General features: G+C 37.7%; 1 protein-coding gene across 5 annotated transcripts in view; it reads right to left on the bottom strand.

Annotated features, from left to right (window-relative positions):
* Window positions 1-20,997, bottom strand: part of ypel1 (yippee-like 1) — a 40,010-nt gene extending 19,013 nt beyond the window's left edge. Inside the window, exons 1-2 of one of the 5 annotated variants that reach the window (XM_032577888.1) lie at window positions 20,377-20,997; window positions 10,203-10,487 (exon numbers count right to left, since the gene is read on the bottom strand). In XM_032577888.1, the coding sequence (XP_032433779.1) occupies window positions 10,203-10,319 (117 nt within the window). In that variant the 5' untranslated portion in view covers window positions 10,320-10,487; window positions 20,377-20,997. The other 4 variants (XM_032577889.1, XM_032577891.1, XM_032577890.1 and 1 more) reach the window with 4 other exon arrangements.
* Window positions 20,998-24,983: the final 3,986 nt, after the last annotated feature.

Consider the following 24,983-nt stretch of genomic DNA (forward strand, 5'->3'; position numbering starts at 1 on the left):
TACGTTTTGTCTCGTTATACTTCATGTAAATGGAGCTGTGTTTACCACATACTGTCCTATGGAAGCTGTTGGCACAGTGGGGGTGCTAATAACGTCGAGATGACAGATGCATCCTGGGTTACCCGATCACTAGAAGACATAATTAAACACAGGTCTAAACATAAAAGGCTACCTCAATATGAATCTGTCATCCGTAGCAGCAAACCAATACCAGAACCCTAAGAGATTCTCACAGCATGATTAAAAAAGTAGAAATAAAAGTACTTACAACAAAGTTTCCACCTTCCTAAAATAATGACCTATTTGATTTTTTCCAGAAGTATTTTTTTTTATTAAATCATCGTCTGGCAATAAAAAGGACATTTTTTTTTTGCTAAATTATTTTTCACAAAAAACGTCATTATTTTTAGGAAGATGGCGATTTTCTAACAGCTGCTAAAATAAAGATCTTGATTAAAACACAAAATATTACCAAGTATTTTTGGTCTACAGCAAATATTAGTGCACTTGAAATAAATCAAAACTAACTTACAAGTAACTTTTTTAACAAGAAATAGGAGCTTGTTTCAGTCAATAATTCCTTAATATAGATGAAAATTTCTAGTCCTTTTGGCAGATTATTTCACTTATAGCAATACAGTTTTTAATGGTAACAAATTTTACTCAACCATAAATTGTCCCAGGACTTATTGTGATAAAAAATAATATCTATGTGAGACAATTTTCATGTAATATAATGGTAATGACATAATAATAATAATTATACAAATTTGAATTATTGAGCTCATTTTTAATTTATCCTGTGATAAACTGAGTTTTACTGTGACAGTAACTATAGCAGTCATAATATTAAAATTTGTATTAAACTATATAAAATTTGTAAGTACTTGTCCTGCAGAATAGCTTGACGTTTTGCTGTTCTGCTCTTTATATCATGAAACTGGATATAGAAAAAGCTGATTTTAGCTGGAGAATATTAATTAGACTGCAGTCCACTGGCCAGTTGGCTTTTTCCTTCAATACCAGAATACTGCAAGATTTATTTATTCTCATAAAACATGCATAAAGTAAAGTAGTGCAACATTTCATATCCTTTTATTATTCATATTTTGAACGTAAATAAAGCTGCTAATTTCCAACCCAGTCAGTAAAAATTCTTAATGTTTTTCTGATATTGAAATATTTATTTATTTATTTACCCCTCCAGGGGGTCTTTTGTGGGCTCTAGTGTCCCTTAAATGATAGTAGGCTGACAGGAAACGGGGAAGGAGAGGGGGGAAGACATGAGGCAAATGTCGTCGGGTCCGGGAGTCGAACCCGCGACGGCCGAGTCGAGGACTCAAGGCCTCCAAATACGGGTCGCGCCAACCACTACGCCACCACGGCACGCCCCTGATATTGAAATATTTTAAAATTAATAATAAGAACCAAACATGGAGAGGCAGCATTCAGCTTCTATGTGCCACAAATCTGAACAAACTTCTAGAAAACTGCAAGTCAGCTGAAACACTGAGTGCTTTTAAATATAGACCCACCTGGTTAGAGTTGCATCTGAAACATGTTAAATGGAAAATTGACCAAAATATTTGACATGATTTTGATGATGACGCTTATCAAAATCGTTTGTTACTGGTTTCTCGATTTTTGGCCTTATAACTTTTTATTTTTGTGTTTTTAAGATGTAAAGTAATTTGAACTACCTTGTTGATGAAATGTGTCATACCAATAAACTTGATTGATTATTTAAAAAAATAAAATAAAATCATAAGTTCAGGATTATGTCTTGATATATTTTTAAAAAAGCGAAACGATCATTTTGTAACCTTTCATCTCCTCTAAAGGTTTAACAGAGAAGAAACAACATTTAAGTGGTTTGTGAAAAATCTTTACAATTAAACTAAAATGTCATGTTTTCCATATTTAGTTAAACAGCCGAGTGCAGGAGGGGCTGTGTGACCAGGCCTGACCCAGGCGCTCAGGTTAATCCTCTCCTTTGGGCCGCTCCATCTGCATCTTTGATTGAGAGTTGGCAACCCTCGAGGTTCCAGTACATAACCTCATTGAGAGGAAACCAGTTTTTACAAATCATGCACTCAAACTATAGACAAATCAGTCAGTAAATTCGAAGATACTCCACCTATTTCTTGTACCGTCAGCAGGAATGTCTGACAAACATTTTAAAAGTGTATAAAAACGTATTCCTGCAGGAACGGTGGCTTCAAGTCAAACAAGGGGACGGTCACTTGGCAGCCTGCAGTGGAAAACGCCAGACAGCGGTGTCATCTTCTCTTAAGTAACATAATCAGCTTAGAAGGGTTGATGCAAAGCACTGAAGATGCTGCTTAGGACAGTGAACGCACTTCCAGGTTTGCCAGTAAGTTTTGACAGAGATGACAGTCTCTGTCAATGTTGATAGTTCACAAACTATCACCATTCAATCTTCCCAGTCGGCCATGTTTGTTTACTGTAACTCCTAAACATTTAAGTTAAAAACTGCATTGAAATATTGCTGCATTTACATTATGAATGCAGCTTTTCTAAAATTAGTGCCTCCTTGTTCTACACAACAGTAAATTAGTGAAGACGTCATAATTATAAGAAAGTTTTAGTGCGCCAGACACATTTTTATATATTTTTTTTACCATTTAAAAGAAAGATTTGCTGGGAATAAAGCTGCACGAATGAACAATTGTGGTATTATTTATTGTTAATGTGAAAAATGTCTTATCGTTAAAAGAATTTTGATTTGTTGTGGCGTTGAAAAATCTCAATCATATCTGAAAACCCGGAAAAACTTTATGTATTGTCAGGATTTTATATTTTCTCCACTGTTGGTTCAATGAAATCGTGAAAAATGTCAATAAATTCCTAAATATGATTAAATATTTAGGAACAGACTCTGCGTACAGTTCGTTACAGTTTTATGTTTTCAGGCTTGATGTTTATTTTGTGATTATTAAAAAGTAATCGCTGGGGCGTGCCGTGGTGGCAGAGGGGATAGCACGACCCACGTTTGGAGGCCTTAGTCCTCGACGCGGCCGTCGCGGGTTTGACTCCCGGACCCGGCGACATTTGCCGCATGTCTTTCCCCCTTTCCTGTCAGCCTACTTTCAAAAAATAAGGGACACTAGAGCCCACAAAAAAGACCCCCTGGCAGGATACAAAAAAAAAGTAATCGCTGCTGTAGCTAATTTAGCACAGGTGTTTGATTTAAACATCTGCTCTACTTTTGATCTGTCAAAGAGTTGGTGCGGATTTTTACTGAACCAAAGAACAAAATTCTGCAGCACATCTTCATGTTAAGGTTGTCAAAGTCAAGCTAGCATAACTGCACTACTTCAGTTATGCTTTTTTAAACTCAAACATTGTTATCTAGTTGTCTCAGGTTTTGAAAATCAGTCAAGAATTTTTAATTTTGTTGTGTAAGTCAGGCTTAATGTGAACTTTCCTGCTTATCCTGCTTCTCAGGATAAGCTGCTGTAATAATACAAATGTTTTCTCCTCTTTTATTGCTTTTGACTAACATTGTTAGAAAAGTTATGTGGGCATCTACTTTTTTATTTTCCAAAATCAAGCTGGGAAAATTGAAGGCAATGTAAGCAAAAAAGCCTCAAGTAATCAAACTTATGTTTAATGCATAACGAAGTCCTCCACTGGTTTTTGTATAATTAATGAAAATGAAACGGTTGAAAACATGTTCCAGCACTTCTAGGCCATATATCAATGATGTCTGCTTTATTTAACTTAGTTTAACAAAACTTTTCCTAATATTTCTGTCACAAATGCAGCCAAATGTTTATTAATGTGTTTTAGTTATGAAGTTACTGCTTCCTGCAACAAGTTGCACAGACACTCAAAGCAGGAAGATTCAGAAATGCAAATTAATTTTTGCTTTCAAGTTGTTAAATTTATTAAAGCTGAATTTAATGCACATATTTAAGTGTGAGGAAGTTATTTTTATAGTAGTTGATCTTTTTAGCTTCATCGTGCCCTTTTTCTTGTTATTCTGTAGATTTTTTCTGCAACACACTGACAGTTTGAGACCGACAGGAGAAAGACAGACTGTCCGAGGAAGAGCTCTTCGTGAAATCCAATTATTACTAAAGTGGATAGTTTAGACTAATGAGGTCATTCGTCAACAGTCACTTTAGCCCGGTAAACAAGACAACACAGTCAATAGTTCACTCTTCACTTCACTGATTTCTTACAAGTGATCCGGATGAGCTCGCTTATCCTTTCACATCAAGGTCAGAGGTGAAATCAGGGACTCAACCTGACAGTGAATTAGACGGTGAATTAGGGCCACAGCATACAGCATAGAAAAGGAGTCAATTTCCGCCAAAAAACTCAGAAATTTGCAAGAGGAATTTTGAGATTAATTTGAGAAATTTTCTAGAAAAAAATGTGGAAAATTTCTGAGTTTCGAAAATCCCAAAATTTTCTACTTTAACATTTTTTTTAAAATATGGAATTTTTTTTCTTCTGAAACTCAAATTACAAAAGTCAAACGTTTGACTTTTGATGCTCAGAACATTTTTAAAAAGTATAAATTTTTCAACTTGACACTCAAAACTTTCCACTTCTTTTTTTCACAGAACATTTTTGAGATTGATCTCAAAACTTTGTTGGCAGAAATTTACTTTATATTTGTTATAAATCTACAGAAAATTTAAGCAGTGCCATTTGAGATACTACTCAAAAATCTGACATCCATTTTTCTTTTGTTAGTTTGAATTTACTGGTGTATAATGGAAAGAAAAACCTTCTGTATTATGCAACAGCTACGCAGAGTCATGAGTTACTATGGTGATTCCCGCCTTTTCTGGTGTTCGTGGGCGTACGTGGAGAAAGGGGGAGCCGTAACAACGGTTTTATTTTTTATTAATAAAGGACACGTAACAGATTAAAGTTAAAATGGCTGTGAAATACATGTCAGTTGTGCAGACCAGTTTGCCGTCTAGTTGCACAGGCAGCATTCCAATCCAGTTTATTTACTAGTTTTAACCACACCAGTGCCACTGGTGTTACTGGTTTCCTAGCATTCCTGCTAAGGTGATGAACCACAACAAACAACGTGGTGCTACTGTAAGAAACTGGAAAGACACAACTAACATGTTCTTATAGTTCAGATTCCCAAAAGTGTATATAAATATATGTAAATATATATATATATATATATATATATATATATATATATATATATATATATATATATTGTTTTCTATATACAAGTACATAGAAAACAAAACTGATCATAAAATACTGTGTAATATGGGCAAAATTACAACATAAAACACAGTGCAGTTGTCAAAAATAGCACACTGCGGTCCGAGGAATGGGCAACTGAGTATGATTTTTTAAAAAATTTAATTAAATTAAAAACAACACGTGGAGTTTTTTTCCTTTAGAGTCTCAAACAGCTAAACTTCCTTTGGCAGATGACATGAAGAGGAAACTAAACAAAATAATCACAACTGCCGCATTTTACTCTAACATTTTTCTTTGCATGTTCTTGATTTAAACAACAATTCATATATCAGAAATGCCTTTCTTCCTTTTTGAAGCCCAGTCTTTAACTGTTAAGTACAGCTACATAAGTTAGTTGAGATTTGCTGCAGCAACAATTTAATTTACCCTGAGGGGATCCAATAAATCTGTCCCTGCATAAAGCACCCTGCTGCAGCCCTGCCTCGGCTTATAGAGCAACAATAAATCCACGTACATCTGAACCTGGACAGGTTAATTGAGGCGTTGATAAACATGGATGGTCTCTTACTTTGGGCCAAATACACATCACATTTATGACAAACAACAGACTTTAGAGATTAAGGGTGCATTCACACCAGCCTTGTTTAAAAAGAGATTTTTTAACTCAGTGAGATTCTGTTCCTGGTTCAGTAAAGGTTACAAGTAATCAAACTCTAGTTTGTGTTGAAAATCTGGTTTGTTTGGGGAGTGAATGTGTGAACATGCAATTGAACATAGAGCAAAAAGTGAACAGTAGCTGCATTTCCATGACAAATGTATGCAAAACTTTGTTGATATTCTGCTCATTTCGAAACCCCACCGCAATTTCTCAATTGCGGTATTTCTATTAAATAAGAAAAACAAATAAAGTCACGAGATAATAAGTTTGTTCATGCACTAAGTCATTGAAAAAAAACATGCAGCGCCATCATCCTACAACCACTTCCTGTTCGTCTTCTTCGTCTTTTCCGCCAGTAGTAACATCCTGCTGTTGATCACATTTCGACACAGTCGAAAAACCATCACTTCCTAGCTCAAAACATGACGAATGTTTTTCCAAATTGCCATGTTTCCATTAAGCTAATTTATTTTCGGAATTCCAATTCGCGCAATTATTATTCAGCTTCTGATCCATCTAAAAATCTAGGACTGTTTGGTTGAAATGAACGCTGGTGCGGTCCGAATGCATATGTCAACGCCAATTGGACCGGAGACCGCTCCAACAGACACTCCACCAGAGTTCCGCTCGTTACCTAGCAACCCCAAAGGAGCTCCAGTACGTCAGCTGGTTTTACTGCTGTACAATGGCTGCCAGAAAAGACAAGGTTGTATAATCAAACATATGTGTATCTGTTTGCGCATCTGCAAACGGTTAATGTTTCTGGAAAATGAGCCGTTTCGAATCTACCAGACAATCAGGTGTAAAAATGCCCTAAAACAACAACAATAAGTTCTAAACTTAGAGAGATTAGACCTCTGATCCTGCTGAAAGGTGAGACACCGTTGGGTTTTGGATCCATTTTCCTGCCAGCACCAACAATGTCTCTGAGTTCCAGCAGGGAAATGGATTCTGACACGGAGACGGCGAGCGCGCAGATTGATCAGCGTTGTCTTTTGAATAATCAGCTTAGAGCGTGGTGAGAGAGCAGCACTGGGGGTAGCGTGCTGTCAAGTTCCTATAATAACACAAAGGTCAGTGCTGCAGCTCCGTCTCAATCTGATCACCTAGAAACTTTACTCACTTTCCCTCCCCAGCTGCCGATTCTACCATCAACATCGACTAAAGCTTTTTTGGGTTTGCGGCTCCAAATGTCAGTGAGAGACCATCATTGTTTGGCCAATGGGAAATTCAATAATTCAAACGTCTTTAATAAACAGCAAAGGAAATTCAAAGACGCACCAACATTTGTGGTTCTCACCAGGCTGATTGATGACTGGGCCTGACGGGGCAATTTCTGCTTGGGGAACGCTCTGCATCTTCAGCATCCTGCTGCCGTGTGACCTGAATGTTCAATTTGTTGGGTTTGTTTTTTCTCTTAGCTAGAACTGATCACCAATACAGAGGGAGCCATTAACGATTGGGACTGGAAATTAATTGGCTATTTGAGGGTTTATTTTCTTCCCAGGAGTAATGTTTCATGAAAGGCCTGCAGAAACCTTTAAGTGGTGACAATTAGGGGCTGAAACAATTTGTGATTAATTGAAACAATTGGCAACTAATTTAGTAATTGATCAGTCGCTAAAGCCAGAGAGAAACATCAGGGCTGACATTCCCTCCATCCAGGACTTGTACAAGTCTAACTAGGGTAGGGCTGAAAAGATTAATTGAATTATTCACAATTAATTCAATTAATGACGATTAATCGATTAGTTAAATAATCAACCAATTTAGTGATCAATTAATTGTTAACTGGAATTTACAGACTCGCAAAAAGGCTCTTTGTTGAAAGAACAATCAGTAATTAAGCCAAAACTGTGCAAAAAATATATTTTTTCACTTAGCATAAAAAATTATATACTTCTATTAATAAGTATGTTCAACCTAAAACTGCTCTAGTGGCAGTTTTAGCTTCACCTGACTCAAATTCAGTAAATAAACCTTCTGTTAAGCACTTTCTGCTATCCAAACAATCGGTAAATCTAAAAGAACAATAAGACTGTACATGTTAGCTTCTGCTGACGGTTCTGACTGTGCGGGTTTGGAGCATATTAATGCATACTTGATGTTTAAACTAGCAGAATAGGAAGTTATGTGTGTGTTTAGTGGGGGTATCAAATATTTGTAGACTTTAGCTATTTTAGCTGTGCACACTAACTCTTGGAAATATTGTCGGTCTGGCTTCTTCTGCTCTGCAAACCACAAAATCTTACCAAGTATTTTAGTCTAGTTTCTAGTGCAAATATCTTAATACACTTGAATTAAGACAAAACTAACTTAGAGTAACTTTTCAACAAGATACAGGAGCTTGATTTAAGTCAATAATTCCTTGATATTGATCAAAAGAAAAGTATTTATTCCACTGACAAATGATTTCACTTAAAACAAGACATTTTTCCCTTAAGTTAAATAATCTGGCAATGGAATAAGTACTTTTGTAAATCAATATAAATAAATTATTGACTTAAAGCAAGCTTGTATAGCTTTGCTGAAATGTTACTTGTAAGTTAGTTTCATCTTATTTCAAGGACAGTTTGTGTTTTTGCAGTGCGGTGCAGAATTGTCTCGCATCTAAAAGTCGGATAAAATTTCACACGATTGTTCAGACAGCAGAAACTCTGAAAACAATCTGATACGCATCCAAACTAGTTCCACATATGTAAGTGACTAAAATTGGATTATTTTTTGGGAAAAAGCTCTGATGGAAAAAGTTGAATATGGTTTGCATTTAGGCTAAATAAATAAATCAGAGCTACATTATGAAGACAATGACAGGGCCTGACACGTCGTGAAGCAACGGCCCTCATCAGTTTGACTCGCCTGCTGGACTCGACTTGCTCAGGTTCATTCATCGGTCCTCACATCACCACATGTTTTAAATTTTAGAGCAGATAAAAACAGCTTAGTTGTGTCACAGTAACCTACATCTCCCAAATCTGCTACATCACACTTTCTGCTGTTATGTTTAGCCCGAAGGGAAGTGCCACCACAAACAGTTGACGAGTATTTGAAGAGCGTCACATGGATGTATTGTTGTTATTCTCCAGCTGAGCGACCCGAAGGGACCAAATGTGTCTGTGGTGAGAAGCAACAGACAGCTGCAAATTCCCTCAAGCTATTTTCCGTCAGTGTAAACGTTGATAAAGCAGTGGAAGACTCGCGAGGTTCTTTTCGGGTGCTGCATTCACACCAGCTCTGTTTAGTCCACTTTAATCAAACTCGTTCGTTTGTCTAGAAAGTTTGGTTCATTCATTGAATTCACAATCACCTACAAACTGCCTACAAACTTCGACTTCGGTTTGATTGGAATGAACACTGGTGCCAGAGACCGCGCCAAAAGCAGGAGGCGGACTACAGCGCAATGCATTCTGGGTAAATCCAACCAAAGAAATGTGCCAGTCTAATGCCAGCGGGAGAAATGGAAATTTTATCAAGAAAAAAGAGAAATCTTACAACTGCTTAAATCTGACGCCACTCCAGTTTTGTTTACATTTTTTTTTTTTTTACCCCTCTAGGGGGTCTTTTGTGGGCTCTAGTGTCCCTTAAATGATAGTAGGCTGACAGGAAACAGGGAAGGAGAGGGGGGAAGACATGCAGCAAATGTCGTCGGGTCCGGGAGTCGAACCCGCGACGGCCGCGTCGAGGACTGAAGGCCTCCAAATATGGGTCGCGCTAACCACTAAGCCACCACGGCACGCCCCATTTTTGTTTACATTTGATGAAGAAGGAAGTTGCGCTCGGTTTCTTAATCAGCTGAAAATGTAAGAAATGTTGCAACTTTGGTCTCCAATAGAACAGAGTGGCAGATGTGAAGATACCCTTAAAGGGTGAAAAATTAACCTTTTTGCAAATTTTTTACCTCTAAAAATAACCAAAGCACTTAAAAAAAAACACCCAGTCATTTTTGGGCAAAAAGTTTAATGTTTTTTTGTGTCTGTAAATTGAACCGTTTCAAAAACCTTCCGCAATGTGACATCACAAACCAGCACCTTGCAATGGCTGCTGGAAATAAGAAGGTTGTATAATTGCGTAAATGTTTGCAGCCATTTTCAGATGCGAGTGGAAACGTTAAGTTGGGAGGAGTGGCCAGCGGCAGCTTATTTGGATTTAAAGTGACAGGATCCCTAAAACAGCTCAGAATAGGCAGATCTCACTATCTAGGAATGATATTATGCAAAAAAGTTTATAAATTTTGTATATCCCGTAACTATCCGGGATATACAAAATCCCTGTTTAAGGAAGCGCAACAAGTCACCTTTAAGTGGGCTGTCAATGAAGACGAACGGAGCAGGGTTACCTTGGAGATGAGCTCGTCGTGGTTGGCCAGGTGCGCTCGGCAGTGGATGCAGCTGTATGTGCGGTGGCAGGATGGCAGGTAGGCCTGGAAGGTCTTTGACTTGGTCATCTTCACCATGTCAGTGGGGCAGGGCTCCTCGCTGGTGTCAGGGCTGGCACTGGAAGAGTTGCAGCTCTGCTGGACTTGCTGACAGAAGAAACACTGGAAGATGCAAGCAAAAGCCGTCGTTGTTGTGGAGTGGGTGTGTGGGACGCTCCACACAGACACCACAGGAGAAAATCGAGCCTGCAGAGGAGAAGCCACAGAGGTGAAGCGGTTAGTGGCGCGGTCTGCATTGGCTATTTTTAGCCAACATGATCCTGATTATATTTCCAGTACGAACACGGCTCATTAGCTGGAGCAATCATTTGATTACAATCGTCTATTACATGATTACAATCGTGGGTTGTGCACAACGAATGTGTGGCAAAGTAACAAAATATTCCAACAATCAAAACGTCTCGTAATATGATTCACTTGGTTGCAAACTCACTTATTTGCAATTTGTGAGTGTTTTGTCCCAACGGACGGATAGTTGCAGGACAAACAAGTTTTGAGATGGTTGCTTCAGAGGTGAAGAATAAAAGTGAGCATGCATCAAATGTTGACATTAATCCCTCAGACGTTAAACAGTCGACTGGGAATGATTTGAAATATAACAATAATAGACTTTAACAACAACAAATGTTACTGGCGGATAAATTGTCCCAGAAGTTATTGCGATAAACGATAATATTGTTGTTTTGAGAACATTTTCTAGTAATACAACGGCAATAACACAAGAACACATTCTTAAAGATCAATAAACTTTAAATACTAATGAATATTTAACACTGGAGCTGGAAGACATTTTAAATATCCAAGATGTATAAACAACAGAAACAACAAATAAAATGAATTATGAAATCTCTGTAAACAAAATTGTCCTTCAAAAAAGGGAGATAATTGAGTGGAAGAAAAAAGTGTATTCATTTGAGGTGGAAGTCAAATTTTTTTAATTGTAGGGTTTGCATTTAATTAGTCAATAGTGATTTAGCTGAAAAATATATATGGACAAAACACGCAACATTTTCAATTCAAAAACTGTTTTTGTTGATAGATTATTGAATAAATAAACACATGAGGTTGTTTTAAATCTGTTTTTTAGATTGTTCAACCATCATATCGGTGCACAGTTCAGCTTTCCAGTGTTTCAGGAACTTCTGATCAGTCATGGAGCTTCTTTAGAAATGTGGACGCTAACATTAGCATTAGCGTCTGTGCTGCTGCTACATGTTTTGCATTCAGATGCTAATTCAGGTTTGAATAGCTTCGCTGATAAGCTAACTTCTTTCAGCGCAACTTGAACATAACAATAATCTTTTCCAGCATCCAATCAGATCGTTTTAGAAGCAGAAATTAACCTCAAATGGATGAAAAGAAGCAGCTTTGTTTTTTTGGGGATGTAGCTTGTGCGTCGGATTTACTGAGGTACCAGAAACAGAGGGCCGGATCAAAGGTTCCGGCCGTCAAAAAAATTTAATTGCATAAAGAATACTAATGACGTAATGAGTAATTAATAAATTAATGAAATATGAAACTTAATGAATATTTTAGGAAGAAATGCGCTGTTGATTTGCTGAGTTATGTTATCTGCTGGTGTCAGCTTCCTGCTTCGCTTTGATGACAAGATTTATGGAGAAGCTGATTTCATTTTCCAGCAGAACTTGGCAGCTGTTCACTAAAAAGTACCGATAACTGCTTTAATGACTATAAAAATCACTGGGGCAGACTCAAATATATGTGACGGCTACATACCAGTTTTACTTTTTGAACTAAGGAAGTCTTTTAATACTCCAAAATTGCACACATGTGCAGCTCTACTTTAAAAACATATAAAAAAAAAACTTCTTTAACAAGGAACTTTTGTTCTATTTTTAGGTCTGCAGAAACAATTGCACACCAGATGACGCTTTAAACAGGACAGACCAGAATAGTCGACGCATGCAGTTAACAGAAAAATCTCTGCAGGTGTTCAACAGCAGCAAATATTCACACAAAATGAAAATCTGCTCCTACTGTGCTGCGGCACAAATCAAAGATGACATTAATGCCTTTTAAAAAAAAGCATCAGTCCTCGCCAACTGATACCGAAAAGGTTTGTTCCTTTTTACCCTCTGGTCTGCTGCCTTTTATCAGCCTCTCATTCATCTTGTCAATGCAATTCTCTTTATTAATTGCTCTGAATGTGTCAGTGGTTTTACAGCCAGCATCTGCTAAAAGGATCATCTGTCAAAGAAAATACATGTTTGTGTGAGCATTGTTGTCTGAGTGCAGGGAAACCGCGGCTGGGCCGGTTCTGTTACTGCAGGCTGAGCTTCAAGCTTCCAAAGAAAAGAGATTTGAAAATATTTTTTCAACGTTCAACAATTTGCATTTCAAACAGCGCAGGAAGTTCAATCATGCAGCGGTGTATTACGGCCATTGGAGAAAAAAAAAGTAGAAATTGTTCAGTTTGAAAAGTTTAAGAAAGTTACTAAGGAGGAAAAAAGTTTCTGAATTTCAAACGACAAAAATTCTCAATATTTGAAACTCTGAAATGTCTTAAATGTTTTAAAATCACGACATTTCTTGTACGATGAAATCTTGTTGCACTCCAACTGCAATGTGATATTTTCATTGCTACTTTAGAGAAATATGAAAACAATAAATTCTGTGCAACCTGTACCGGGAAGTTGTTTTTTCGCCATTAGCACATTTGGCAGCAAGTACAAGAGGTTGATTGACAGCAGTAAGACCCGCCTCCTGTCTGATTGGTTGTTTTTGTGCATTTGTTTAGGAGGCAATAGTAGCTTTTGAGATCTCATAAATTTTCTAAAAAGGAAATTTCTGAGTTTCAAATGTGAAAAAATTGACAGTTGAAACTCAGAAATGTTTTTTGGAGGAGATGGATCTTTTCACAGATTATCTGTCTTGTTACAAACTGTCATGACATGGTGACAGTTTTAAGAAAAATGTGTAAAAATTATGCCTCTTTTATAAAAGCTTCGTACTGCACTTTTAAACATACATACTTATTTATTTTTTGCACAAGAAACACAATTTCCAGCTCCTTTTTTGCAAAGTAAAAGGATGTCAAGAGTTCACTTTCACACATATTGTGTGTAAATGTCAGGGGCTGCACAAAGTGGAAAGGAAAACAATAACGATGCATTTAAAACACACTTCAGCGGCTCTGGAAGTTTCCAAACGAGCTGCGACAGGAAGAGAAGCGTCGAGACAGAAGCCGGCAGCCAGACGACAAAAACAAAAAAAAAAGAAAAAGGTCTCTTCCGCAGCCCAACAGGAAGCGGGTCGTGTTGGGCGGCTCTGCAAGCACGCGTTGAGACGACAACATAAACACAGCGCTGGCCTCCCAGACGAGCCGTATTTACATACACCGCGCATAATCTGCACAGGTGCTGGAGGCATAATCCCTGCATGAAAAGGGCCAAATCCCCTCTGTGAATTAGCCCAGTTTAAACCCGCTGCCACGTGCACGGCGAGAGGCAACCACACACACACACACTCACACACTTGCAGAGAGCTTTATAAATGTCACACCTCAGCATCATCAACATCACTAAATGAGCTTTGTGCAGAAAGGAAAGGTTGTCCACTGCACACGCGAACAATAGCAGGTTGTTTTTCCCTCAACGTGACGCAAACGCTCAAATATTTATTCAATTATACCAGCAGAGACCGTTAAATACCGGCCGCAGAGCAGAAATTGCGTTCCTGCGTTTGTTTTGGCTTCTGCCCCAACAACAAACACTTTTAACATCCAACGAGGCGTCACGATGCATTTTACTGGACGATAAATTGTCCCAGAAGTTACTGCGATAAACGATAATATTGTTGTTTTGAAGTAACATAACAGTAATTACAGCATAATAACACATCATCAAAGATGGATAACCTTTAAGTTTTAATGGAAATTTAAGGCCGTAAATATATAAACTAAATAAACAAACAACAGAAACAACAAATAAAGTGAATCATGAAGTCTCTATAAATAAAATTATCCCTGAATAAAAGGGCGAGGCGAGACCAAAACACCAAACTGAAGACAACAGGCCAAGTTTTTTAAAAGTTGTGTTTTTAATTACTTCATACTGTTAAAAGTCCTTTTAATGAGGAGCTAGAGGAAGTACAAGAATATTTTCTCCAGTTCTGCCCCTCCCCCACCTGTTCCTGCGTCTACATGTTGGAAAACTCAGAGACTTTTCCCTCGTTTACAACAAAAACACCAAAGGTCACATATAAGGATGAACCGATTGCACTTTTCTGACCGATCTTTAAAAAGCCTGAATGCCGATTGCGATTTCTATGTCTGAAAAGTTTATGTCCGTTGAGTATTACGAAATGCAGATGTGACCTGGTGGGGAGTAAAATGGGACAGTGGAAGATTTTCAGACCTTTGCGGAGAAAGGAAAGATCGATCTCCAAAATGAAGGATGTCGGTCCGATTTGTTGGTGCACCTCTAGTTGGGTGACCGATTTCCATTTGCCGATTTCATGGTTTTGATTCCAAGTTGGAGTTTCCTCCTTAAAGCTGCAGCATTTAACTTTCATAAAAACATTTCATATATTTGGTTGACCGTCACCATATAACAACAGTTTAATATGAGACAGATAACCTGTGAAAAGATCGATTTCCTCCCTGAGCTGAAGAAATGCATCGCTCCCGACCAAAACCAACAAATCAGAGCCAAGAGGCGGGTCTTAGCGCTGTCAAACCTTCTGATGTATTCGCTGCTAAATGTGCTAAAGTTGAAGAAACAACTTATAGTTACAGGAGAACCGTTTATTTGTCGTCATCGGTTGCTATGCTAACTAGCCTTAGCATTCACGACACGCTAATGATGCTCTGATCTGATACGGATTTCAGGATTTAGATGATAAAACAAATTATTAAGGTCTCTTCCACATAGGGAATCATTTTCAACAGGACTGTTCCTCTTTGTTCATTAAAGTGAATGCAAACTTGTTTATGTTCGTATTTGTTTTAGCTACTAAGAAAAAAAAAAAGGTTTATGCACTTATAGACTAAAATTTATGAGAGTTCTTTGTTTTGATGCATTTAATGAACAAGAGGGAAAAAATAGTCTGATTTTTATTCATTTGATCACTGGTGAAGAAAAAAAATCGTCCGATTCCAATCTGTGGCTGATTGATCGGTGCGCCGTTAAACACAAACAACGGCAGCTTGTTTTAATTTCCTCCCTGACTTCACCGCAGCCTGACTGGCTGATCTTTGTTCTCTCTCCTATTGGGTTACTTTAGTTTCTAACTGGACTCGGGTCAGTTTCCAGTTTCAAGGTTTTGAAACGTTTACCGTCTGATCAAAGCAACAAACCTCAAACGTTTGGAGCAGAGACGCATCGATCAGCCGATTTCTGGCCTTTTTCCGACTTTCGCCAACATGGATTCAGTTTTTCACAGATTTCTTTTGTCCTAATGTCAATTAATAGTTTAAATGTTTTTAACAGGAGTCCGTAGAACATGAATAACAATTAAAACATTTCTGTTTTCACATAACTTTACATCACTAGCATTAAGTTCATTTTTATCTAGAAAAGAAAAAAGCTCACAAAGTCAGTTCATCATCCTGCTTTTACAGGCCAAACGTTATATGGCTTCTTCAGAAAGACGGAACAAATATCAGCCAATTCCGGTCTCTGGATGATCGATCAGTGCAAATAATAGGTCGTTTGTTTTCCCCGATGACAGCTTGATATGACGCACACTTTATTCAATAATACCCAATATGGACAAGTCGACAGGGTTTTGGTGACTTCTGCAAATGTAATAAGTATCTCCTCTTTATTTTTATCTTATTTTAATGATAATCTATGTTTCCCTACAACAAACAGATTAAATAAAAGACCGAATAAGCTTTTTAAAAGGTGATAAACTAGTCATTTGCTGCTCATCTTTTGTTTGAATCCACTTCCTCACCTTCTTATCAGGTCCGTTTTGTCTTTATATGGCGTTTTCTTTTGCAGAATGATTAAAAACTAAAGCTTCCTAGCAGATAAGCGCTGAGAGGACCGAGGGATCCCAGCAGGATCAGCTGATTATTCGAAATGAAAACAAAGAAGCGGCGCACTGTGCGTCTCCGCGAACAGGAAGAGGTGTCCAGACAAAAGACTCGCTGTCCTCTTCTGTTAAACATGAAAAATAAATAAAAACAACGCATGCATCTTTTCACCACATCTACGTGGTTTAATCTCAACATTCCGCTCGTTTCCAATCTGCTTAATTCCCTGTTTTTTCCGCCTCCAAACGTGTTTATCCCCAACAAAAGAGCTCGACGAAGCGCAACAGTGTGGCTCAGCTGCTTTCGTTGTTTCCCTTCTTCTTCTTCTTGTTTTTTGTTCTGACAGTGAACCCAACACGGCACCAGAACCGAACCTTTCCTCACAGATTCATAATGAAAACAATGTTGGATCTACTCACCACCTGAGTCAAGATCTCGGTGGGGGAAACTGCATCCAGATGGATGTTGTTGTTATTTTATGCTAATGTTGATGTTTTTTCTTTTCAGGGGTAAACCGGTGATTGTCTCCGTCCAGATTCCGGTCCACGTGTGATGCGGCCAGGTGGGAACTTATTGTTGCGTCCACAAGGTGCTGACGGATCTCATTTTCCCAACACGGCTTTTGTTGTGCCTTTTGTGTGCGTAATGGACTGGCCTGGTTACTTTGGAGAGGGGGGACGTCACCACGTGGGAGGAGAAGCGCGTTCCGATTGACGACCGAATCGACCAATGGGCGGCCGTGTTGCCTTCACGGACCCGTAGGATAGAAGACAACCGTTTTGAAACTTTAAAAAACCCCGGTTCTTAAAGTTAGTTTTTAAAGATTTAATACTGATTTCTAGATACGCGCAGAGGTTTGGTACAACTGTGATGACCAAATGTATTGTAAAAATATTTTCAACCAAAATTATTTGTTAACAAACCGCCGGTATTTACAGTATAAACAACAATAAGCTAGATAACTATAGAACTAAGCTAGTTAATGGAAACACGGAGAGTTATACACAGCAAACTAGGGTGAAAACCCCACAATTTTCCTTCAGGGAGCTGCTTAAACCAAGAAAAAAACTAAATAACTATTTAACCTAAAGGCAGTCTAGTCTAGCTGCTTTAATGAATGTATAAAATTATAGTAAATTTAAAAAACAGCTAGCTAGAGTCCTCAAGGTAGGGAAGTTTGGTTCCTAACAAAATAAATATTGTTTAACCTAAAGCAGTATTTAATATAACAGCACTTAGTGTGTTAACATCTCAACAGCTGAGCAACAAAAATAATCCGATTTATATTTAGGATAATGTAATGTTTTTGCCCACTCTTAGTGAACTAGCTAACTTAGCTGGCTAGTAAGCTAACTAGTTGGGAAGTTGTACACCAGTGTCGAAACAGTCTTTTTTGTAAAATAAATAAATAAAAATAATAATAATAATTCAGTAATTAACATTGTTTTGTTTGTGCTCAAATTTAGCAGTTTGTGACTTGAATGATCAAATTTCTCCAAAATTCCAGGTTTAGTAGTTCTTCAATTCTAGTTTGAATAACTTTTAAACAGATTTTTTGAGTTGTGAAGTGGAGCCGTTTGCTCTGGGACATTTAGTACTGATCACAACTCGGTTCATTCCCGCCTCAGGGAAGTTTTGTACTTCCTTTGACAACCAATGTTATACTCATGCTCTTCTGTAATTAAATAAGTTTTAGATAGATGCTTGTTCTTGCTTTGTGAGACCGGCTTGAATTGTCTTAGGGTGAAAATTTGTCAATTTATCAGACTGACAGGCTCAAACTGCGATCAGAAGCTAAATAAAAGGAGATGTTCTGTAAAACCAGGTCTTAAAATAAGGGTGCACTGATTGCAGATTTTTGGCCGATCACTGATGTTTAAACAACTTGACCAGCCAATTTAAATTTTGGTCAATGCCGATTTTTTTTTTCTTTAAAGTTGCTTAAGGTTGCAACAAAATGAATTTTAAAACTTAAAACTTTTTTTTTTTACTTAAACCACAAACCTCAATTAGTTTTTTTTTTAGAAGGACAAAACAGTACTGAATAATTGTGCAGTGGGATGACAGATATAAATGGTTTTTCTATTTTTAAACATAAATACCTGACGTTTGTATTCCACGGAAGCCCATTTCTGCTATTAAAGTAAAAATAAAAGCCAAACAGGAAGTCATAATGATGAGTTTCAAAGTAATAACTATGAGATTAAAAGACAAAATTTCAAGAATAAAAGTCCTAAATGTGAGTTTTTGTTATCGTAAACGAGAATAAAAGTAATAATTGTGAGTTTTACAGTTATAATTACTAATTTTAGTCATAATACCAACAATAAAAGTCACTTGTGAGTTTAGTCAAAATTTGAGTTTTAGTCCGAGTTAAAGAGACAATGTTAATTAAAACTTGTCCTGTAGCATGACGCTGCCACTACCGTGTTTCCTCAGCATCCTCCAATCTGTATATTCTGGTCTTTGCAGAACAGCTGCGTTGATGTTGCGCTTAAATTGCAAATTAATTAAACAATTAACAGGACAGGACTTTGCTTAGGGGTATCAGGAATACAAATGCACGCCACATTTTTCACAGTTTTATTTGATAAAACCTTTTAAAAATGATAATATACCAACAAGTGGAAGAAAAACGTAATTAATTACATTATATTATGATGCAAGAGGACAAAATGTGAAATAGTTTAACTTTTGGCAGATACAATAAGTATAAACAGACATATCTAACACATCCACAAAAACAGATTTAAAAAAAAAAAACCTCACTGGCAAATCTCCACATCCTTCCAGACTCTGAACAAAGGGAAAAATATAAATATATAAATAACTCAAATGGTGTCGTTATTGCAGTGAAAATAATTTCCCATGCGGCGTGAACGCGCCACCAGCAGTAGGCGGCAGCGTGCAGATACCAGGATGTGTAAATAAATACAAGAAGTTCCTCATCATTTCACTGCTCGGTGAAAACATGAATATGAATCTGCTTCCTGGCTAACTGGTTCTTTTGGTTAACCCCCCCCCAAAAAAGAACCAGTTTCCTGGGAATTGTATTAACCAGGAAATACAATTACTCTGGTTAATTTTTACTTAATTTGTTTTTTTTTAAAAAAAAGAAGAAAAGATCAGATTTTTTAAAATTCCTGCAGGAGACAGATTCAAGAATAAACTTAAAAAATTTAAAATGAAACAGAATAATTATCAAATATTTTCTAAAACGCAACATATCGTTTTTTATTTCAACCTCTTGGTTGTTTACTGCAGATCAGCGACATCCTGCCGTGACAGTTTTAAAATATGTAAAATATTCAGAAATCAACATAAATAATAAATAAAACCTTAAATGAAGCATGAACGTGACAGCCGACCTACCTCGTCCTGCGGATGACGTCGAGGACGCGCGTCAGCCAAAACAACAATTCACCAACTGCTGCTATTTATTTATTTATCGATTAATTCCCATATTTCTTTATTTATTACTTGAGCTATGTTGTATTTCGATATGTAAACGTTGTAATATCGGAAGCTGGATGTACGTAAACGCAACATTTGCTGCAGCTGCACGCCGCTGTGCGCGCGTGCGTTATGAAATCTGTGTTTTTGTCGCCGTGTGCACGTGACTTTATAATCCCCTCCACGTACCCCACCCCTCATGAAAACACACAAAAACACACACCAAAAACCTGAGATTCGCGTCTGCAGGACGCGATCTCCTGAAATGAGCCGCGCACTTGAACGCAACTCCAATCTCAAATTACAAAACGTGGCTCTTGGAAAGAAAGCGACGCTGTAACTTCACCATACAAGCTGCTCAAGGCTCAAAATGACACATAACAAAGGATAGAAACTGTTCTTCCACACTTTTGGGTTGTAAATTAGCAAAGAATTTGGAGAGTTTCACGCATCCAATCGTGCAGGATGCAGAAAGTAGCGCACAAATTTAGCAACCTTATGAATATTTCAGTGCATTCCTGGGTTAATGTGATGCTAAAGCTGCAAAAGTCACATTTCAAAGCGGATTTGGTGCAAATAACGCCGCGTCCTCCAGTAGGTCACCCTGCGTTTTGCACTTACCCCAAAAGCCGCTTCGCCTTCCCCCCCTCTCCTCTCCTCAGACCAAAACAACCCGGCGGAGGACGCGCGTTTCTCGGCTCTTCACGGTTCCATGAATCCAGATCGGATCAGTTTAAAAAACAAAACCAAAAAATAAAAGCCTCCTCAAACATCCGCGCGTCCCGTCCTGAAGGGCGATCCGTGGAAATCTGCGGGAATCTTCTGTCCCGGCTGAAGAGTGGAGACCCATCCGTCAGAGAGGGATCATGTTGTTTTTGTTTTTAAAATCTCCTCTGGATACTTAAGCTGCAGAAATAAATGACGGCAAGCCGAGCGGTTCCGTCTGAGGCCTTATTTATAGCGACAATCCCGATAATCTGTGAAGCTGCGCGTTTTGGTCAAAACGCGAACAGATGCGCAGCCATGAATCCAACTATCCGGTCAGAGTCTCCGGTCTGGGTGGGGAGGCAGAGAGCGAGAGGACTGCGGAGTGAAACTTGTCTGAAAAGTGCAGAAAAAGCTGCGTTTTATTTCATCAACTGATGCTGCGTTCAAGAGCTGCGGGAGATATGAGTGACAAGAACCGCAAACAAGCTAAAAATACAACAAAAAACAAACAAACAAAAAACTGAGTACAGAACTACGGAACCACTTGACTGGGAAACAAAAATCAGGAGTAGCGAACGAGAAAACTTTGTTGTTAAAACGATATTTATATTTTATTAAAACTGAAATATGTTCTTTTAAATGAGAAAGGCTGTAGAGGTAAAACAGAAACCGCTGTTTTTGATGTCGTCTACAGACAACCTGATATGTCACAATCAGACAGAGGAGCACATTTTATATTTCGCTAAAACAAGAAATTTTGTTGTCATAATGAGACGAGATTTGCATCTCCTTATAAGAAGAAATGTTTCTATAAATAAGAAACTGTTATAACAACTTTCATAACAAAAATCTCGTTTTCTTGACAGAACTCATCTTCTTAAACGAGAAACTCAATCATTGTAGCAAGTTTTGCATCTCCTTGTTAAAATGAGGAAGTTTCCCATTACAACAAGATCCTAAATTTATTTCCAAGTTTCCAAGTTCTGACAGTTTAGTGCTCCTGTACGGAATCCCACAAGTGCCAATAGTTTTTTTGTGCGTCTTACGTTTCAGTGGCATACTGTAGATTAAAACAGTCGTATTCAAAAAATTGTAATATCATTACCTTACTAAAGCTATAGCCTGAGTCATTTTTTGACAAGTGACTTTTTTTTTTGCCCAATTCTTTTTTTGCAGATGTACAAACACAAAACTAGTCCAGGTGGTTAGTAGACTGCAACTAAATTTAGTTTCCCTTTGGGATCAATAAAGTGGGTTTTTTTTTCACTGAATTGAATTAAAAATCTCACCTTTAAGTTCTCAGACATACTGAAAAAACTTCACTTTTATATAAGCTGCTGGTGGCTTTTCTCTGGAGGTAATTATTGCTAAAAGAAGAAAACAAATTGAAGCACATCTGCTGCTTTTTTATAGCAGTTGGCTAATTAGATCAAGAGGGATTTCAGTTAGACTGAGCTGATTATATGAGTGTACAGAAATAAAGTTAGCTGATTAATCTGTCACCAGCAATATGGTGAAAATGGTTTTTGTTGGAGTGTTTATGGTAATTATTAGAATGACATTCTTACTAAGAAGGTCTTATAGTAGTAATTAGGTTTTACACAGTCACACAAATGCAATAAATAATTTGTGGTGAAAAGTAAATGGAGATATCTCACATTAAAACCTTCTCTAAATGGTAAAGATCACACTAGATCTACAATTAATGTGGAATTCACCATCTATGAAGTATTTCTACAGAAAATGTTTAATAAATGTTGGAAAATAAAACCAACTGCCAACATTTCAAACTATAAGACGATAAATAAAGATTAATTAAGCAATTCTTTGCTCCATATATCCAAATCTAAACCTTTTTTTTGAATATTTAATTAAGTGCCTTACTTCTTTCTAAACTTGCTGTCGTCTATTAAAAAAACATAAGCACAGCAAAATACATTAATAAAGTATTAATATTTCAGTCAGTCTTTGTTAAATTCAAAACGTTTACAAACAAACCCCGGGACGACAATTAGCTGCTTTTTTTTCCAACCAAAACAACGTCTTTCGCTTTAAAAAACTGTTAGTTCCGACGCAGCGCGCGTTCCGTGAAGGCGGCAGCAGCAGCACAGTAGCCTAGTTACACAGCCGAAGCCACAAATAGCGTCCAATGAGAACGAAGCAGACCGTCCGCTCGACCAGTCAGCGGCCAAAGGGGGCGGGGAAAGTTAAACACAGCCAATCAGCGCGAGGGAAGACTGTAATTTGCGCGCGTCCGCTTGTTGTTTTTGGCAGTGCGCGCCGCCACCTGTGACGCGTGCCAAATGTAAATGTAGCTGTTTATTGCGCATGCGTGGCCGCATTGCAGGCACGTGGTGGAACCACAGCAAGTAAACAAACTCGTGGCTAATCAATATATTTGATTGGTTTGTTTTCTCTTACGATTTAGTTTAATTGTTCTCGTATTCTTTATTTTTTAAAGCTAATTACAGCTTATTAATTACACTTAAAATTTCGGGTTTTATCGTTAGTTGTTGAATATAAACATTTTCACTCGTTATAAATCAGAGTAACTGTAATAAATGTCAAATGTCTATAAGATTGTGAACCTATTTTGCAAATTTGAGATATGAAAAAACATGACTTCCCGCCGTGACCCACAAACATAAATGTTGAGTTTATGAATCAAATCTTATGTAATAGGTCTGGCGGTGCAGAATAAGACTGCAGAGGGATTTTAACTTGTACTACAGCGACCTCCAGAGTTCGTCAGGTTAATATCACCCTGTAAATTACATAACCCGGTGCATTCAAAGCAAATACAGGCTCCTGTACGAGGTTATTATGGTTCAATTTCCGAAAGCGGTCATATTTCAATAATTTGAGATTAAAAGCCAGAGAAAAGGTCTTGTTTGTCAGATTTTTTTTTAAATAAAGGCAAATGATATCCTAAATTTGTCATCTTTTCATGAATTTTTAATTTTTGTCCTTTTGAACAACAAAATAGGCGTGGCCAAGCTTAACTTTTAGTAAAAGGTTTTGGATTTTTGTTGTTGTTGTTCCTTTTACCAATAAATTAAATTTTAAAAACCTGGATGAAGTCGTGTTGAACTTTACATTTTCATACTATAATTGAATAAGTTTTGAACATCAGTTAAAATTTTACCTTTACTCATTTTTTTCTCTTAGCAACAGGTCTCGGAGGTTAGCAGCGTCTTCCTTGACGTTTCCAGCAGCATTCTTCTAAATCCTTGAATTTTTCTACACTTTCACGCCGTTTGCATTGCCAGACAAGATGATGCAGCAACCTCTGACTTCCTCCCAAGTCTGTTTAAAATGTTTCAGAGTGAAACATCTTGTATTTTATTTCTTAAATATGTCATTTTAGTCCTTTCTCGGAGCTGTGAGTAGCTGAAGGTATTTTTTTTTTTCAGCCATGATGTCTTACAAACCCGTTTAGTCAAAGTAAACAGCTGTTCCCAATTAATCAGGGCTAACTGGGAGCAACACCTAGCATTTGGACTGAAGCAGAGCTGTGAATTTGCAATGGAAATGCTGAAGGAACATTATAGCATCATTGTTTGATTATTCCCAAAACAGGAAACGTGCTGATTAAGTTCAAGCAATCATGCTAAACAAGTGCGACCGCAATCAAACTTCTGTGTGAACAGTTTATGGCCCCAAAGTGAGCCGCATGCGCAGAAGAATGTTGACGTCACAAAGTAGCGCATTGTTTACGGAAGTAAGGGCCGCCGCCTATGGATCGATTTTAAAGTTGTTGAGCAATGAGAGCCAACAGTGTCGTCATAAAAATCATAACAAGGTGAAGGAAGCTAATAAAAAAAAGAAAAGCTAATAGCAACGGCCTTTGGTGGCTGCTGCTGAACGATCATGTCGCATACGTAATTGACGTCATAATTATGCATCGATATTCTGCAACTGAAGAAGTCAGACGCGGTAAATCCGGACGTAAAGAGTGACAAAATAATAATGAACTCATGAAAGAAGTCTGCATCAGTAAAGCGCATTACATCACAATCCCTCCACAAACAGACTTATTTAGTCAGTGGTTCCCAAACACCTAATAGTTGCTAATAGTTGTGCTTTTATTTTTTAGCTTCCTTCGTCTTGCTATGACGTCAACGTTCTTAATCTGCGAATGACGGTCGCAAACCAGTCACACATTTCATTTCCTTCGTCGTCTTGTAAAATCGATCCCCTGACGGCGGCATCCATTACTTCCGTAAACACCGCGCTGCTGTGACGTCAAAACGTTCTTCTGCGCATGCGGGTCGCTCCTTCACACAGAAAATGGGAGCAAAAAGATTAGCAAGCCAACTTGGAATGAAGGAAGACTTGGACACACCACTGAAGGTATAGTATTTTTAATGAACGTCTATTGAAATGTCATGGCAGAGTTGTAAAAGACATCCCCACCCCCAAAAACATTTCCCCCCCCAAAGTAGCAGTCAGTCTGTAATAATAGCAAATGCTTCGTTCAAGTCAAATCCTTCACACGGCAGCGAAATAAAACCCACCAA

The sequence above is a fragment of the Xiphophorus hellerii genome, chromosome 12, assembly GCF_003331165.1.
Source record: "Xiphophorus hellerii strain 12219 chromosome 12, Xiphophorus_hellerii-4.1, whole genome shotgun sequence".
Classification (NCBI taxonomy): domain Eukaryota; kingdom Metazoa; phylum Chordata; class Actinopteri; order Cyprinodontiformes; family Poeciliidae; genus Xiphophorus; species Xiphophorus hellerii.